Genomic DNA, 17,855 nt, shown 5'->3' with positions numbered 1-17,855 from the left:
ATGCTGCAATTTCTGTGTCTCTTGGCTGGCACAGGAGCACATACAAGATCCATTTTTAATACAAATACTTTTGGGAAGCACATTGGGTGCTTTATCTGCGTTTCATTATAAACCCTCCTGTATATCAGAGGAGGACAGACATAACCTTTGCTGTTCCAGAGCTTTGGAGTGAAGGTGGTATCATTTCTCAGTTCCCTAACAACTACTGTCCCAGGGCACAGATTCACATGCTATCATTTCCAGGCCCTGTTAAACCTTTGTCATGATCATACAATATCATATGAATAGTCATGTTTTATGCCACGCATGTTTTACATTAGAAGGCCATGTTGTTGTGGGGTTTTTTAATCACTACAGTTTATCTTGTGACCATATATATCAAAGAAAAACATTTGTCACCACCCCTCCATATCTTATTTTAATGGCAGAGACAGGAAAGTAGATCCACATTAGCCATTCTCAACTTGAAAATGCCATCCTGTGTTGGTCCATGCTGAACTCCCTGCCCTGTCCTTTATGAGCTACAGGACATTTTTCTCATTCTCATATAAGTTTCTACTGCAGCAATAAAACAGTCTTTGTAAAAACTGGGCTGTGCATCTTCCACCCACAGCTTCCACGGAAGAGAAAGCAAAGGCTCTCCAAAAAAAAGAGTGGATGTCCGTCCCTCAAGAACATCGAGTATGGAGCGCAACAAGGAGAAGGAGAACTCGCTGAGTTATGGCAGCGACTCAGAAAACAAGAGGAACTCGGTTAAAGAGTCAGATGAGAACAAAGAAAACATGATCATGAACTCAGAGCTCAAGGAAGAGTCTGTTTTTTATCAAGATGAGGAAGTTTTGAATGACTCTGTTATTTCTGGTAAGGAAAGTCACTGTATTACAAAGATACACTCTCGCAGCTGAAGGGAATGCTCTAAAGGCAGCAGGCAACAGAAAATATTGAGAAGGGTAAATTCCTCTACTGTCACGTCAACAGTTTGAAGGAATCCTGGTGAAAAGCTGAAGTTAAATTGGAGTCACAGTGATTGTGATTGTCCTGGCAGGTACTGCACACTGAGATGTATCACTGTGCTTTACCCTCTCAGTTACTGCTGCAGCCCTTGGACTGCTCTGTATGAACAGCAGCACTCTCAGACATCTCACTGTCAGTAGCCAGAGCTTTCTGTACACCCAGTGCCAATACTGGTGGTGTTTTGGAATTTCAGGACTATTATTCCATGCAGTGATGGTACATGGAAAAGTGATTGAGACCAATCAATCTAGGAAGGACAAACATGTAGAGAAAATATCTTAAAGAATAAAGTTTCTCTCCATTTGGTCCATTTTACCCCTTCTTGAGACATATGGGGAATGCATTTTATAAACCTGTGCAATTATTTCAGTGAGCTTTGGCAAAATAATCAGCTCTCATTAGAAAATTTATTTTTCATTCAAGGTTTTAATGTTTTCCATGTTAGCAAGACATATTCAATCTGAAATGAATCCTTCACTCTCTTCATGAATGCATTAAAAGAAGGCAGGCAGAGAACAATTAATCAAAAAATAATTGTTGTAGCAGATGAAAGATGAATTTTAAAAGATGTCTTTGAAAGCATGAGCCAGCAGACAGGACACGCGTTCTGCTGCTGTGTCTTAAGACACCAAGTAACAGAACAGACTCCTGAGGTAAGGCAAAAGAAAAGAGTCCCTTGCCTAATTGCTGTGCATTTAAGGATAGCTTAAAACATAAAAAACACCTTTTAAGTTCTATTTTTTTTTCCTGCCTACGTGTGTAAAAGTGGTCTCCTTTGATAAAAATTCCAAGAGCTAGAGGCAGCCAGGCAAAAAATATATTATCCCCTACAAGCAAAACCAAATCTGAATATTTTACTATTGAAGGTGAACCTCTCTATATTTAACAAATAATTATTCATGATTATGATGATAGGAGGATGCTGGTTATTGTAAAAGTTTCAGTGATATCTAGAAGCAGCTCTGGGCTTTCCACAATAAGTGCTTGAGTTTTGGAAAATGTCTGCAGTTGAAGGACAGTGGTGGTGTATTGGGGATGGCTGAGGCCAACTGAGAAAACCAGCTCTGTTTTAAAGATATTTTGGCTTTATCGTGGCTACAACAACACTGCTGCTCAGCACAGAGGATACTGAGCTCTGTGACTGATGTCCAGTTAGACAAGCTGGGACATTCCCAAGGCATTTCTGGTGTGGACACTGGGAAGCACTGCTGGTGCCAGAGTTCACTCAAGTGAACCACTGAACCACTCCAGAGGTGCAGTAGTGACAGGAACAGCACCAGAACAATTCCCTAAACATCTCCAGATTCCTTCTGGTTTGAAAAAATCTGGGCTGGTTCCCAAGTCAGGGAGTAAAACTATCCATTAATCCCTGTACTCCCTTAGTACATCAGCCACTGCCACCACGACAGGGCACACAGCCCTGTGGCTACAGGGAGGTACAGACAGGTCACAGATAACTCTGGAAAAAGTGAGGAATTATACCTTGGTTTTCCATTAGCATCCTACTCAATAAATTATTCTTTGAAACCTCTGAAAACTCAAGGCAAGATGAGCTTAAAAATCAGCATTACTAGAATGTAGCCCACAACTGATAACTGGTGCAATCAAGGTCTGTCCAGCATCAGGCAGTGTTAGGATTTGCTTTTTAATTGATAGAACAGTGAATATGAGAAAAAGAACAGTAAACATACAGGAAATTAAATGTCATGATTCTACTGAATTAAACCAGGAAGTTTTTGCAGGAACCTGCAGCCCTAACATGAAAAGGGTGTGAATTTCACAAGCATTTCTTGTTGACCTAGCTGAGGTGTGATAAACCATGGAACAATCCAGCCAAGATTCTGCCTGAGATGGATGGTCATGGGACAGACTGGCACTGAACGTGCCTGGCTGACCAGGAAAAATAACCCTTAGGAAGAGAATACTTCAATAAGGGTGTTTGCAGGTTCAGTTTCTACTGAGGTAGTGATCAGGAAGGAATTTGTCTCAGGGTGCTGAAAATGGATGTGGGGAAAACTAGCTTGGGGCTTCATTTTCTCTCTGTTCTCTAGTTTTGTTTGATTCACATGCACTTATTCTCTTTTAATATTTAAACTTTGCGTGTATACTTGCATTTGAACCTGTTCTGGTAAATTATGTTTCATTATGAATAGCCCACCTTTGATTGACAGATGGAGCTGACACCATTAATTAGGATTTTGACCACACTTCCTTTAAAGTCAATGACAACAATCCTATAGATTATATCACTTTCCATGCCCCCAAGGTGTCCTGCCCTGCCCTGGGACACACTGCACTGGCCAGTGCTACAGATCCCGTGGCCTGGACACACAGAGCTCCTTGTTCGTGTGCAGGCTCTCCACAGAAACCTCCTGACATGGCCAAATTCCCTATAACATACTTTAACATACTCAGGTCAAACTGGGAACGTGTGCAGGGATACCCAGGAGTTTTCTAGCCCCGAAAGTCCTTCAGGTTGTTTCCAGCAGGAATTCTGTTGGTTCCTGTGCACCCACTCCCAGCGTGGTGGAGGCTGGAGAAACCTTGTCAGAGTCCCAAGTCTGTGGCTTTGTGAGCCAAGTGCTCCTGATGGAGTCAGATACTCAGTTAGCAGAAGGCTCCATGTGGCAGCAGCCAAATCATTTAACTTCCCTGCCCATCTGTTAAATGTATATCTGCTACTTCAGACAGGGCTGTGTGGTTTAATTTAATTAATGCTTGCAACAGACTGTGAGAGCATTTCAAGGAGGGTGCTAAATAAGGGCACAGCTTTTAGGCTCCAGAAAGGGGTTTTGAGCTGATTATGGTTTCTAAAAAGTTTAACTTTAGACCACTGCAACTATCGAGAGATTTTTCACTGCTCACACAGGGAGACCAAAACTACTCTATCCCACTCTTCCCAACCGGTAGATGTGGGAAGGAGGTTGTACAGACTCCTTCCCTCTGCATAAAGAAATTTGAGATCAGTGGTGGTAATAATAATGGAGGTCCACAGATCCCAAGCAAATAAAACCCCAGTATTTGGGGATGAGAACCTATTTAGGATTTAGAGTCTTGTCAACCTTCAGAGCATCCTTTAAAAAATAGACTTTAATCCTATCTCAAATGCCAAACAAAAATACCAATTAAATGTCATTTTCTTTAAAAACGAGGTGACCTTCTGTAGAAAAGGTGAAACATTAAATTAAAAAGAAACCAAACCATTTAAAGCAAAAAAGGAACCAAAACAAATTAACCTCCCTATTACACACCATGCCCCCAAGATGAAAACAAAGATTTAACTGCAGCTCCTGCATGCCCTGAGGAATATGTTCCCTCTGCATTTGTGGTGGTTTTGTGTCTGAACCCTGCTCAGCTGTAGTGCTGCTCTCTGACATTAACGTGTACAGCTGCTCCTTGCACAGCCCCTTGCACATGGATCACTGCCACTCTGTGCCACCCCTGCTCTCCAGAAGTTCCTGTTTCATCCCCAGGAGCTGCCTTTCTAATAACTTTCCTTTCAATGCATGTCCCAGGTACTTTGCCAAGAAAATGCAAGAAAGAACTGCTGGCAGTAAAACTACGGAACAGACCAAGTAAGCAGGAGCTGGAAGACAGGAATATTTTCCCAAGGAGAACAGATGAGGAAAGACAGGAAATCCGGCAGCAAATTGAAATGAAACTCTCAAAGTAAGTGCTGTGAATGAGAACAGGGAGAAGCCTCCCTTTACAATGGAGCATCCTCTGAGTCCTGTCAGATGAGACACTGTCACCCCCCCCCCGGTCCATTTCCTGCAGGGAACCATCCACAAGCCAATACAGCACATTTTCAGCTGTCAATCAGCCACAGGAAAAAAAGTCTTAACTCCCTCCTCAGTCAGGATTGCCTTGATTTCAAGGGAAAGCAAGACAGAAGTCAATTTGGAGACAAAATCCTGCCAAATCTACCTGCAACTCTGCTGCTGCAATCAAGATTTGGAGGTCCTTCAGAAAACCCAGTGCTTTAACAAAAATAGTAATATAATTATTTATCAACCTGATTTGGCTTTGTCAGCTCTAGCTGAATGTGAGGCTAAAAGCAATTGTTAGAGCTGCACACTTAGCAAGGGAAAGCTGCTGTCTTGGTGGCTGCACTGGTGCTTTAAGGCAGAAGCAGCATTGCCCTCACCTGGGGAAGGTGCCTGTGTAAGTCCAGCTGCAGGCACAGCAGGGATGCTCTGGTTTTGATCAGTAACCAGGGCAACAGAGGAGAGCTGTGAGAGAAACAGCATCACTGTGGCATGTAGCCTAAAGCAAAGACTGAAGGTAACCAGGAGGCTCACACTGCACCATTTGGTTTTTGTGTGTGCCTTTTTTTAGGGCTGTATTTGGGTATCTGCAGACATGAATATTTTAGAGGAGACAAAGTAGATTTTTAAATAATCTGTGCCGTGCTGCCCACACGGGGACAGCGAGTGCTGCTCACCGCCAAAATGCTTGGAATCAAATTGAGAAACATTAATAGAAGCTCATTTTCAAGGCTTATTAAATATTAATATCTCAAGCCTCTCCTGAAAGAAACATTTATTGATATTTAGACTAACTCATTCATGTACATGCTTTTGATTAAACTTTACCTCTGGGGACAGAGAATGAGAACAAGTGTGTGGATCAGAGCACAAGTCCTAACGGACCGGAGTTTATGGAGGAGAACATCTCTGCCACCACCACCCCTGCCCTCAGCTAAGGAATGAGCTGCTGAGGAACACAGAGGAGGTTTTGAGTGCCCTTCATGGTGCCCCTGCAACAGCAGAGATGGAGTTATGGTCCCTCCAATCTCAGTGGGTGCACAGCAGCACTTTGCACCTGAAGGGGAGCAGTGCTTTGTGCCAGGGGCTGCACAGCTCAGTGCAGGTGGCAGACCCTGCCACACAAAGCACGTACATCCAGACAAGTAGAAAAGATCTCACTACGATCTACATTAACTTCCAAGAGTTACAGAGTGGATTATAGGTGTGTCCCATTAGTACCCATCACCTTTGGAAGGGAAGATGGGCCTTGATCATCCTGACTTTGCAAGCCTTGCGCATTCATTCCAGGGAAACATGTCACATTGCGCCCAATATTGTTAACTCCATTATTTTAGCCATTTAATCATTCCTAAGATCTCTTCATGCATCAAAGGCCGAATTTGATTGCTCTAAAATGCCACCCTACTGCATCCCTAAAATCAAGTTCAACCATCACAAAGTATTCACTGAATGAGAAGATTGTGTCATATCCAGCCCCATCTCATATTGCTGAAATGCCTGGAAGGTCACATCTCTTCTCAGCCCTGCCTGACTTCTCTTAGTGTGAAAGGTGGGATGGAATCGCAACTTCAGGTGCTGTAACTACAGGATTTATCCCTTTCTTTCCATTTACCATTTATCTTGCTTAATGATGAGCCTAAAGAATTATTGTAAAGGATGCATTCCTAGAGTCAAATGTCAGTACAAGGACTTGCAGAGGACACTTCTGGACAGGTGAAAGGGGCTGATCGTGACCAGAAGGCAGGAAATTTACTGTCTGTAGGTGAATGCAGCTAAGGGAGCCTCCCTTTCCTGCTGTGATCTCATGCAACAATCTGGGCTGCAGCCCATCAGTGTCACTGGTGAAGTCTAGAGAATGGCTAAAAGCCATCTTTGTTCCAAATGCTGGAAGTCAGGCCTTAATTTGGTTCCTTCTTCCTGGAATATGGAAGATTGAGCGCATTTCAGGGAACAGACGGTGCAGAGATTGCTGGAATAGCCAGGAAAGGCAAAACAGATTGGGAGCAGTCTCCCACACAACTTCCAGCGCATATGTGCTGGCAGAGCTCAGCTCAGCTCTTAACTCATCCACCAGAATAGAACATGACCGTGCAAACAAGCTCAGGTGGTGGATGAATGCAAGAAAATATTTACAACACCAGGAAAAGCAAGTGGGTGTCCAAAAAAACCAAACAGCCAACCAACAAAGTTAAAATGAATTCTGGCAAAAGCCAAAGAGCCCAAGTCATAGAGATACCCCTTTGGAGTTTCTGACTAGGACTCACCTCACAAAACCCAGGCCACCCCAGAGCCCATACTCAGAGCACAGCCTGGCTGTGGTGCAGAAATGAAATCAAACTGGGAAGAGTGAAATTCTTGGATGAGATTTTGAGGTGTTTACACTCATTCATTTCACTGGTACTTGTGCAGCACAGTCTCTGTGTGACAACTTGGAGGTTTATAGCTAAGGAATGTAGTGCTGGGGTGGGAAGTGCTGCCTGGGAAGTGGGATCCAGCAGAAATGTCTGTTCTCTGCAGGGCTTTGCCACTCCCTGTGCAGAAAAGAGCAGCACGTTGCTGCTGCTGCTGCTCTGATAGTAACACTCAGATAACAGCAAATCATGAATCCACGTGTACCATCAGGCTATAGATCTGTGTTTAGCACAAAGAATAATCTATGGGCATATTAGCAAGTAGTTATTCAATAGCTGACTGCATAAGAATGGCTCATAACCAGGCAGTTGTTAACAGGGTCAATATTTTTCAGCACAGTTGCAGGGTTTGATGGTCTGTAGCTGTCTAGAAAATTGCCTCAGCCCCACAGCTAACATAGCCTCACTCTGTGCTCTGGAAGGAAAGATGCACTGACATACATAATGTGTAAAATACACGAAATAATTGTGTTTATATAGCTTTAAAAATGGGGAGACAAAAGAATAGCATCCTCTCAAAACCTCTGTATTATTGGAATGGTTCTGGTTGTAACACATTTCAGCAGTAGCTGTGAACCTGCTGAGAAAAGCAACCCTCTGCTATCACTCTGATGAGTGTTTATGAAGTCAAAGCTAAAACCCCTTTTTTTCCTTCACTTTTCCACTCATTCCATCTCAAAAGGGAGAGTGGGAAATTCTGTATTTTGAGCCAAATTCTACTTTTACAGAGTGCAAATCCACTGACTCCAGATTCATTATCAACTGACAGCAGCGTGAGGAGAGATTCCAGGATTTATGCGCATCGCTGCTTTTGAAAAGTGTAATTCCTGTATTTCGTGCTCCCAGCCAATTTAATCTGCCACTTGTTGCCGTGGAAACATGCACTTTTCCCTCCTCCTCCATCCAAAATGGCAGTATTCCAGTTTTCCCTGTGCTGTAGTGCTTCTCTTACTAATCCATGCATCCCCATGCCCCAGAGCATGGTGTACACTTGGAGTACTCTACTGTGCATTAGGCAACAGGGCTCCCGACAGGTCTTGGCTCCATTATCATGTGTTCAGAGCACAGATAAAAAGCCCTCAATGGAATTCAGTGAATTGAGAGCTCTTTGTGTCATGAGGCAGAAAAGACATTTGCAAGTATGACTGTTTGCAATATCTGCTTCCTGTCTCACAGACACACTTTGCTCTAGAAGGGGTTTCAGCTGAAACCTGGGGGAGTGAAAGACTTGCTAGACTGAAGGGTGACTCGGGAAAAGGTTGTTTCATTAAATTTGATATCTGGCTGTTTAGAAAGTTGATGTTTGAAGTGCCTGGGTGGCTTGTGCTTCTTGAGAATGCCTCATACAACCACAGTTAAAGACACTCCAGTATGACTTAATGTCTCGATGAAAACACGGATTCCCAGAAAAGATTATACTTGTAATATTCACTCCATGTACTGCTCCTTGGGTATTTGTACAAGTAGACACGATGGGTGAAGTGGCACTTTAAAGATGATAGAGGGAGGAATTAAGATACAAAAACGTGGGCAGAGGAGTCAGACAGGAAGAACAAAGGGTTTGTGTACACAGACAGGAACCCAAACTTGAGCACCTAAAGCTGATCTTGACCACACTGAAAATCTTGGCTTGGCTAAGTGGATGATGCTGGGGCAAGGTCTCCTGGCAACATAAAGGGAAAAGGAGGCATCTTTATTCAGTCATTACCACAACTGGAATCTGTAGTTGTGGTGCTGCCCTGAGGTTCCTGGAGAGGCATTTTCGAGTTGACTCACCCAGGAACTGTGGATGTAGCTAAAAGCTCACCTAGATGAGACCCTGGTTTGTCCCTCAGGTAACAGAGCATGAAGTTCACAGTGCTGCTGGAGACAGAACAATACCAGGCAAACAGCACTTCAGACTGGCAGCCTAAAAGCAAAACAGCACCATAGCTCAACACGGAGCACTCACAAGGACAATTTTACCTTCTGATGACACAAAAGCTGTACCATGTTTCCCAAGGACAGCAAGTCCAGTGCCACTTCCTCACAGAAATGTCTCAGTTCAGCTTTGCTCACTGAAAAGGCATCAGCCCTCCAGACTGAGACATTCAACAGGGAGCTGGGCTGAATGCACAGAACTTTGGGGAACATTGTGTTTAGATTGACCAAAAAAAGCCGTGTGTGGGTATGCGTACAAACTACTGGTAGCCCTAATGCAGAAGTTTAGGACATGCTGAACTGAGCCCAGCCTAAGCTAATTTGAAGATTAGCCAGGTTTTTTTGATGAATCTCCAACTGTGCTCCAACTCCCGGTCACTGGACTAAAAACCAGGGAACTGCCCTAATTTCAGAAGGCTGGGAAGGCTTGACACAGATTCTTTCCAGAGGCAGAAAGGCAGGGAGCAAGTACAAAGAACAGATCAGCTGTCAGCACTAATTAGCTGTGTACAATTTAATGCATTTCATTATTGGGCAGGAATCATCCAGGTAAGCATCTCGCTGATGCTAAAAATAACCCCAGCGAGCGCAGCGTGGGCGTGTGTGCAAGGCTCAGCCCCTCACACGAGGCAGAAGCTAAATATAGAGCCACAATTTAATTCTGTGGGTGTGCGGGAGCCCAGGGAGTCTCCCATCTCCTCGCTCTGCTCCAGACAGCAGACGTGATGCTGGCAGGGGGACAGCTGGGGGCTGCTGTCAGACCTGCACATGGCTGCAGGATTTTAATAAGAGCTTGCACAGCACCCATGTCCTCGGTGAGGATTTGGGATTTTTTGAATGTTTTGCCCCTTTTCAGTTATGGCCTCTGCTTTTCAGGCTATGGAAAAGCAAGATACTGTGAGGGATGGGGGGGAGCAGTAGAAAGAACGGAGGAGGTGCAAGTGAAGCTGAGATTTTTTTGGGGCTGTCTCAAGGATTAAGATGTCCAGGTCCCAAGGCATTAATATTCCCTATGCTCTTCCTTGGTGTCAGGCAGTGCCACACAGCTGGAACCCTGCTGTGAACACAGTGACAGCACTGGCCTGGTCAAGGAGCTGAGGGTGGGTAGTGTTTGCTGCTAGAGCTCCTGAGACTGCCTTCAGTGGTAAAAATCAGGAGGAATGGGAGAAGGCTCAAGTGTCATTAAGGTCTCCAAGCAATGAGTAAGTTCAGCCTCCTGTTTACAGGGCTTTTCAAGTCCAAGGGAGCTGCAGTGCAGTTCAAATAAAGCATTAGAGAGGATTCAAGTACATCTGTACATGCTGTACCTGGACTACGCTGTCCCCTTGTCTAAAGGACTGAAAAAGGTTTGTTCCTTTCAGGTATTAAACTCCAAGAATAGAATGAACCTCACTAACACCAATCCCTGGTCAGGAGGGGAGGTAAACCCAACCTCCCTGAGTGTGTGATCATACTCTGGACAGCAGCCCTTGAACCAGAGGTGCTTCCTTGCTTCAGCAGCACTTGCACAATTAATTATGGAGCACCCTGTCAGCTCTGGGCAAGAGCTGTGATCTGCAGCTGAACCAGAATGAGCAATTTGCTGTCTCAGACCAGCCCACAGCTTGTCTGGCAAGAATTTTTGAACACACTAATTCATTTATAAAGGGTTGAAACAGGGTTGCCTTAAGCCTGTGTTGTTTTCTGGTTTGAACACATGCACACAATCCAGAGCTGCTCTCAGTGCAGGATTGTACTGCTGAGGATTCAACATTCACCTCCTGCTGAAAATGGGGGTATTTGTGCAAACAAACATGAGGCAGTGTCACTGCAGAGGCAGTAAATTCTGCCAGGGGACAGAATAAAGTTCCAAATTCCCAGGGTACAGCTGATTAAAGATTGTCTTCTGGGAAGACACTATCTCCTTGCACTGCTCTGTTTTACTTCCCTGACTCCAGTGCTGGGAATTCCTAATCAAACCTGTTTTGCACAGCACAGTGAAGGCAAGGGCAGCAGGTCAGAGCACAGCAGGCAAGGGAAGAGCAGAGCAGCAGGTAGAAACACAGATAGGAATATACAGGGCCTTTTCTGGGACACAGAGTCAATTCCTCAAATAGATCTGGCGTAAGTGGCACAAGTGAAACTAGAAATAAAAAAATCAGAGTGCAGAAAGCTGTAAAGTATCACAGAAGAGCATAATTACATAAGTAAACTTACAGGAAAACTGCTAAAGCAAGTGTAATTGAATAAGAAAAAAGCCTTTTGGGGAAGAAAACAGTGCACTTGTTTTGCCCTGCCAACCCGCCCACAAACAGGAGCACATGCTCAGCTCAGATCCCTTCCCAGAAATTGGGCACCTCCACATGCCTGAAGATCTGGGCTCTACCCCTGTGGTGAGACAAGCAGTCCTAAACCAAAGTGGAAATGCATGAAATGCCAGTAATATTCTGTAATGCTTCACCTTACACTGGATTCTGATTCAGGTCCTTGAGCTGGTGTGGGCGTGCAGCACAAGTAATTACACAAAGAAATTACTTGAATTTAATTTGCAGATCTTAATCGATAGAGACCAAAGTAAAGCTGCTCTGGTTGTCACAGTGATTTGTGCTGTTGAGGGATGAAAACCTGACCAGAACAAGGGGCTGTAACAGTTGTGAGCTCCTGATAACCCAAGGGTTGGGCAGGGAGGGATTCAGGTATGCGCAGTGCCAGCCCTCACTCTGGCCTCATAGGCATGGTCACTGTGTCACTGAGATGATTTAGGATTAGATTTTTTTGGGTTAGATCTGTTAATGATATTCAGGAAAAGTGTTTTCTGCACTTAAAGCCAAGCACTTACTTCACTTAGCTGGAACAGAAGCCAGATGGGAGGGACAGTGTGTATCTGAAAGGCTATGAACTGTATAAGCACAGTCTCAGCCAGAATGGGGTTTGGCTGCATGTTTTTTAACACATCCATCTCAGATGTGCCACTTGAAAGCATTTCAGAACAAAAGAGAGGGAGGAAGTTTTGGTGCTGTGTTGGTTCTCCCCCCACTTGCCTTTTAAACCTAAGCAAATTTTTATGCAGACCAGATATAAACGTCCCCGTGACTGTTGCAGTGAATTGCCTGCAGAATACCTTAATGGGTACTTCTCCCACAAAATCTGAAATGTGGCTTAGTTTGGAGAAAAAGAACCTCCTTCCTGTGCAGAGCCACAGCTGCACACCCTGTCCCTGAGGGCAGAGCACTGTGTTATCCCTGGTTTATGGGGAGGGTTCTCAGATGAATCACCTACACCTTCCCATGAAGAACTTGATCATATTTTTGGGCTCTCTTCCAAGAAAACTGTGTCTCAGTACATGTGTTCCAAGGAAACTGTAATTCATACCCTGCAGTTCCTGGTTCACCACATTGAGAGTTACTACAGCTCCCTCCTCCCGCAGCTCTGAGCACAACTTCCGTAGCCTGGTTCATTCAGGATCTCAGTTCCTCCAGGAATTGGAGGCTTGGGCTTGCTGCTTTCAAATAGAACAAACTGGGTCAGTCTAGCACAATACCTTTTTGAAATAACTTCAGAGAAGGTGAGGGGGGAGAAAAATGAAAGAAATAAATACTTAGAAAATAGGAAGTGGGGGAAGGAGAGAAAACAGGTCAGAACAGAAGGTCACTGATTTTTCTCAACCACTGCTCAAAAGATGATGTGCAATTGTATCAATTATTAAAACATGGCTCTAGCTAAGTCTCTTTGATTGCATTGCCAGTGCCCTTCTGACAAGCTGCAGCTGTATAATCAGGTCTTGGGAGCTACTTGAGTCAGCCAGAGCACTGCAAGTTTCCTTCAGTATCTGTTTTTCAGGATAATGAACTCATCCAAGTGGCCAGCACACTTCCTTGACCTCCCCAGTCTCTGGAGAGTGCTTTTTTCAGGGGAAAATTATTTTCCATCTTTTCCTTTAGCTCTCACATGTAACACACCAGAAAGCAAACAAACAAACAAAAATAAGGACTCCCAGGTTTATCAATCCATGCTCATGTTTTTACCCAGTGAAATTAAGAAGAAATGGACCACACCTTTGGAGATTCCACTTCGTGTGGAAGTCCCCTTATACAGAGGATATCAAGGCAACTGGGAAACAAGAACCAGCTAGTTGGCAAAATCTGAGTCTTAAAGCACTTTAGAAACAGATACTTCAATCTAGTTAGTTCATTGTTCTGCAAAGATGTGTCAGTTATTTTGTTTTCTTAAAGCTATATAGAATACTACTTGGGCCAGAGCCAAAGAGCAGAATAAAACCCGAGTGCCTCACTGTGGAAGAAAAACCTCTCAAAACCAGGACTACGTGGCTCACAGATGAAGCACCAGTGTCATTTTCTTGAGATGATCATATTCATTAAGCAAATTAAATTCTGAATGAATTAATACTTCATTAGTTTCTCAGAAATTATGTTAAAAAAAAAAAAAATTAAAGCCAGGCCCTGTCAGCAGTCTCTGCAGAAAGCAGCTGGCCTGTTGCACAGAGATGGGGCTAATTCAAGGGTGTCTGCAAAAGCCATATTCTGGCCAGGCTACACTGCAGCCTTGTTATAATCATCACTGGGAGTGGCTGCAGCACTTCCAAATACCACCCAGCTGGGGAAAAATCCTCCTTCTCAAGAAGAGGTTAAACAAACCAGGACTAATGTGGTAAAGGAAGTTATATTTATGGGCATCGTGCAGTTAAGCTTACAGAAATCCCTTTATCAGCCTGTTTACACCATAAAGGAAAAAGGTGACAGGGAATGATGTGTGTGGAAATGCCAAGCTTAGGTCTGCAAGGGGGATGGGAGCAGGAGGCTCAGGGTTAGCAGGGAGTTTTGGTAGAGCAGAGGACCAGCACTCCAGTGCTGTGACTTGCTGTGCATCAGCTGCAGACCCCAGGAAAATCAGCGTCTGAGGGAGGGCATGTGCACAGAGCCAAGGCCTGTTTGAGCTCTGAGGAGTCACTGCCAGCTTCCACAGCTCTGCCTGGCCTTCCCCATCCCAGCAGTCCCTCCTCAGGCAGGAGACAACTTCAAGGACAATCACAGAGGTGGCACAATGGGATCCTTTCCCAAGAACACTCACAAAGGTTTTGTGTGGCAGCCTTGAGCCTTGTTAGTGAGAGACAGTGCGTGTTGTACCACAACAAATCACAGTTGTAACATCCAAAGTTAATGTTACATAATTGAATTCTTACATTTTATTCGATTGAGGAACCTGGATTTCAGAAGTTCAGAATATTCTGCTGTATTTGCCAGCAAATTCTGTTTGGATTTACGTGACCAAAACTAAACATAGGATCCTAAACAAAGTTAAGAAGGGTTCCAGAAAGCAGACAGAATATGAGGATGACGTTTTAAAATTCAAATCCTGCCTGTATTTTCCTGTAAGTTAGCCTGTCTGCAGTGCTCAGTATCACACTTTGTGACATCGAGTGACAAGTCATACTCCTCACCCAGTCCAATTTAAAAACAAAGAAAAACAGAATTACTGAAATACCATTTGCAGAGGGAAGTGAATAAATTCCCAGAGGGGCTGCAAATCTGGTTTTTCAGACAAGACAGTTTGCCACATTCTCCTGTTCTGTACAACAGAGATAACCATATAGAACAGCTTTGCAGAGCATTGTGAGAGCTGCTGCTGAAAGAACTACAAAATTGATGCTTATTGAGACCAGGGGACTCGAACCCCTACAGACTGTTTGGGCCACATCTTTGAGCTAGCAACAGAATTTCTCATTTCACTCTGCACTGAGAGCAGGAACACTCTGTATTCAAAAATCAACAGATGAACCTCAAGAGAAACTTGGAAAAAATAGATGGGAGTGCAGTAAAAAGCAGGATTCGGAGCCTGCTGTGGGCAAAGGCTGTGTGGCTCTGGCCAGCCAAGGTTAGTGACAGTGGGAGGCCAAGCTGTTGGTCTAACTCTGTCCTGGAAAACGCTGGGCCAACAACAGTGCGCATGAGAGAAACAGAAAATTGTACAGCAGATGGTGAAATGCTGTCTGAAGGCAGGGATATCCCATCCTTTTGGAGATGCTGAGTGGGTGAGTGACAGGCGAGAACTAGAAAGTACTTGCCTTGCCAGGGGGAGCGTTCCCAGAGAGATTCCTGCTGGCTGGGAGCAGGTGTGCAGCCACACACACGGTCCCAGCAGGGGCTGGCCATCCCAGCAGCATTTGCAACTTCAGAAATTGCTGTCATTTAGGTTTTTCCTCCAGGGATTACACAAAGTACTTGGAGAGTGCTGCATTTTCCTTGATTTACTTCTGTAATTAAGAAAGCTGCTCCTTGGCATTAAGCCTGACGTTACAAGGAGTTTGCTAAGTGCCACAGCATGTCCACTCCTGCTTGGAGCTACTGGGTTAGGAAGCTCACAGCTCTGGGGTAAATCCTCTCTGTTCTTGCAGAGGGCAAAGATACCTTGCAGAGGTTTATTTGTCACCCTGCAGACTTTGCAGATTGCCAAAGCCTTCCTGGTATACAACTCCAGGTGGCAGGGAAGGATGTTCTCCAGAACTCACACTGCATGGGGAATTCCAGCAGCTCACACCCATGGCAAGAAGGGCCATTCTCAAATTGTTTTGCAGCAGGTGAGGGGGAGGAGGAGAACTGACACACAGCTGACAGCCCACGCACACCAATACTTTGTCTGCTCTCTGCAAATCCAGCTGTGGTTTCTTCCAGTGACCCAAATCCCACAGTTGCACATTGCAGTGGCATCTGTTGTAGGGGCAACTGTTTATGGATTAAGTGCATGGTACTGCAGGGTCTTAATGCAGCCCTGAGCATCCCAGCTGAGTCCAGGGCATTCTGGGACATTTCCATCCACGGGCAATATCTCTTATTTAATGTGCTCTGAAACAGAACTAGTGCTGCAGTCCAAACTGACATGTCTCTGTCATCCTGTCCCTGTTCTCTCTGACTGCCACAGCTGAAATTGCTCTCCTGGCTGCCCAGGAAATTGAGTCACGAGCCTACAGACACTTCATTTCATACAGGGCACAAAGGTGGCTGACAAGCCAGCCTCAGCCTCCCTGGAGGAGAGCAAGCACAAACATTGTATTAGGGATGGTTCATACAGTGAGGTTCAAAATTAGCTTTTTTCTTTTCTTGTCTTTTTTTTTGTATCTAGTGCTTATCTTTTTTTGTACCCAGTAAGCACCCAGGACTATGCAGATGTCACTAGGACAAGAAAGTCCCAGGTCAGTGGCAGTACCCACCACTGTCTGCTGGTTATTGCAGACTCCCTCCTGCTGCTCATGCAGTTGCTATCAGAGCTGATTTTAGTATAATTTCAGCAGCAGCAGATGTCTTTATTTAAAATGATGTCATGGTAATAAACACATAATGGGATAGAACTAAAACCCTGGGATTTATATGATTGCTTTTGTTTGCCTGTCCTGAAGCATCAAACCCACAATGTTCTCGATTTGCCCAAATCTGAGATGCGTAGCACTGCTTTTAGCTTTTTCATTCTGTGGGAACACAGGGCTCCAGAGTTTTAGTCCTATTTCAGAGGAAAAAAAAGGAAAAAAAAAAAAAAAAGAAAACCTATTGCTTTACAATGAAATTGTAATGGTAGAATTGAAAATGATTACTTTACAACCATTTTCAGTGATGTGCACAGTGTGACCAGGTCATACCCAGCACATGGTTTCTGCTGGAAGACCCTCCAACACCCATTTTATACCCAGCCTGAAGCTCTCCTCAACCTTCAGCAGAGGAGGTGCGCTGGGAGCTGCACAACTCACTTTGTTATTTGAAGAGTGTGTTCTTTCAGCACTTTGCCTCGCTGAGCTATTTTTAGTTTGAAAGTATTCCCCAAACCAGCTCTTTGCCCAGCTGCAAGGCAAAGCAGAAGTGAGAACAAGCTGCTGTTCATGAGAACAGTGCTGCTCACGCTGACACTGCATCAAACTACAGACAGGGAACATGTCTTTGGCTGAACAACCAGTTGTACTTTTGTCACCCTAATGACTAAATATTGTAATTCTATTACAAACAGGACAGATCTAATAGCCACCAGCTCTGTTAAACCACAGAGTGGGGAAGCAGGTGGAAAGGAGAGGAGAAAGCTGCTGTTCTGAAATAAGCAGTTAGTACATTTAAATCCCGTGTCAGCATGTTAGCTCTTGCATATTGACTAATAACTCAGTTGAAAATTAAAGCTGTTCTGTTATGTTGGTCCCACAATGGGCAACACCATCCTCCAAGAGCCCTTAGCTGAGTGTGGAGAGAGGTATGAAAGCAAAAGCCTCCTGAAGGTGGTGGAAGGATGCTCAGCATCTGCAGTGAGCTTTGCAGCAGGTCTTGAACTGGGTCCTGGTCTGCTCCCAGCTGTACCTGGCCTTTCTTCCTCACACCTTGGGAAAACCAGGCACCCAAAGGTCAAATGCAGCAGGGCTTTCACAGGTGGTGAAAACAGTGATTACCCTCAAGCTTTCTCCACCTGAATCCTCTCACACAATTAGATCCTGGCTCTGTGTTGTTTCAGCCCACACAGTGCTTACAGCCCTGTGCAGTAACAAACCTGTCACAGGGTAGGTCCTTCAGGGACAGTGGGTTATGATACAAGAGTCATGCTGGGCAAGTGTGTGGTTTCTATTTCAGCTGAAATCTGAACTCTTTGCAGGGCTCCTATCACAGAAATGATAATGATGGACAACTGTAATTGCCTGGTAGATGAGTGGCAACATAATTAACTGAACTCATGCTGATTGGCAGCTTTGAAAATCCAGACAGAACTAAAGGCCAAA

At 44.5% G+C, this 17,855-nt stretch overlaps 1 protein-coding gene across 1 annotated transcript in view; it reads left to right on the top strand.

Moving 5' to 3' along the window:
• Positions 1-17,855, top strand: part of PHACTR3 (phosphatase and actin regulator 3) — a 100,899-nt gene that overhangs the window by 67,404 nt on the left and 15,640 nt on the right. Inside the window, exons 7-8 of the mRNA XM_082292758.1 lie at positions 614-861; positions 4,530-4,683. Of these exons, the coding sequence (XP_082148884.1) occupies positions 614-861; positions 4,530-4,683 (402 nt within the window). The remainder of the gene's footprint in view (positions 1-613; positions 862-4,529; positions 4,684-17,855) is intronic.

Source organism: Coloeus monedula (genome assembly GCF_965178545.1).
Source record: "Coloeus monedula genome assembly, chromosome: 17".
Lineage (NCBI taxonomy): Eukaryota > Metazoa > Chordata > Aves > Passeriformes > Corvidae > Coloeus > Coloeus monedula.
The sequence above is the reverse complement of the archived record's forward strand: the minus strand, read 5'-3'. Positions and strand labels throughout refer to the sequence as shown.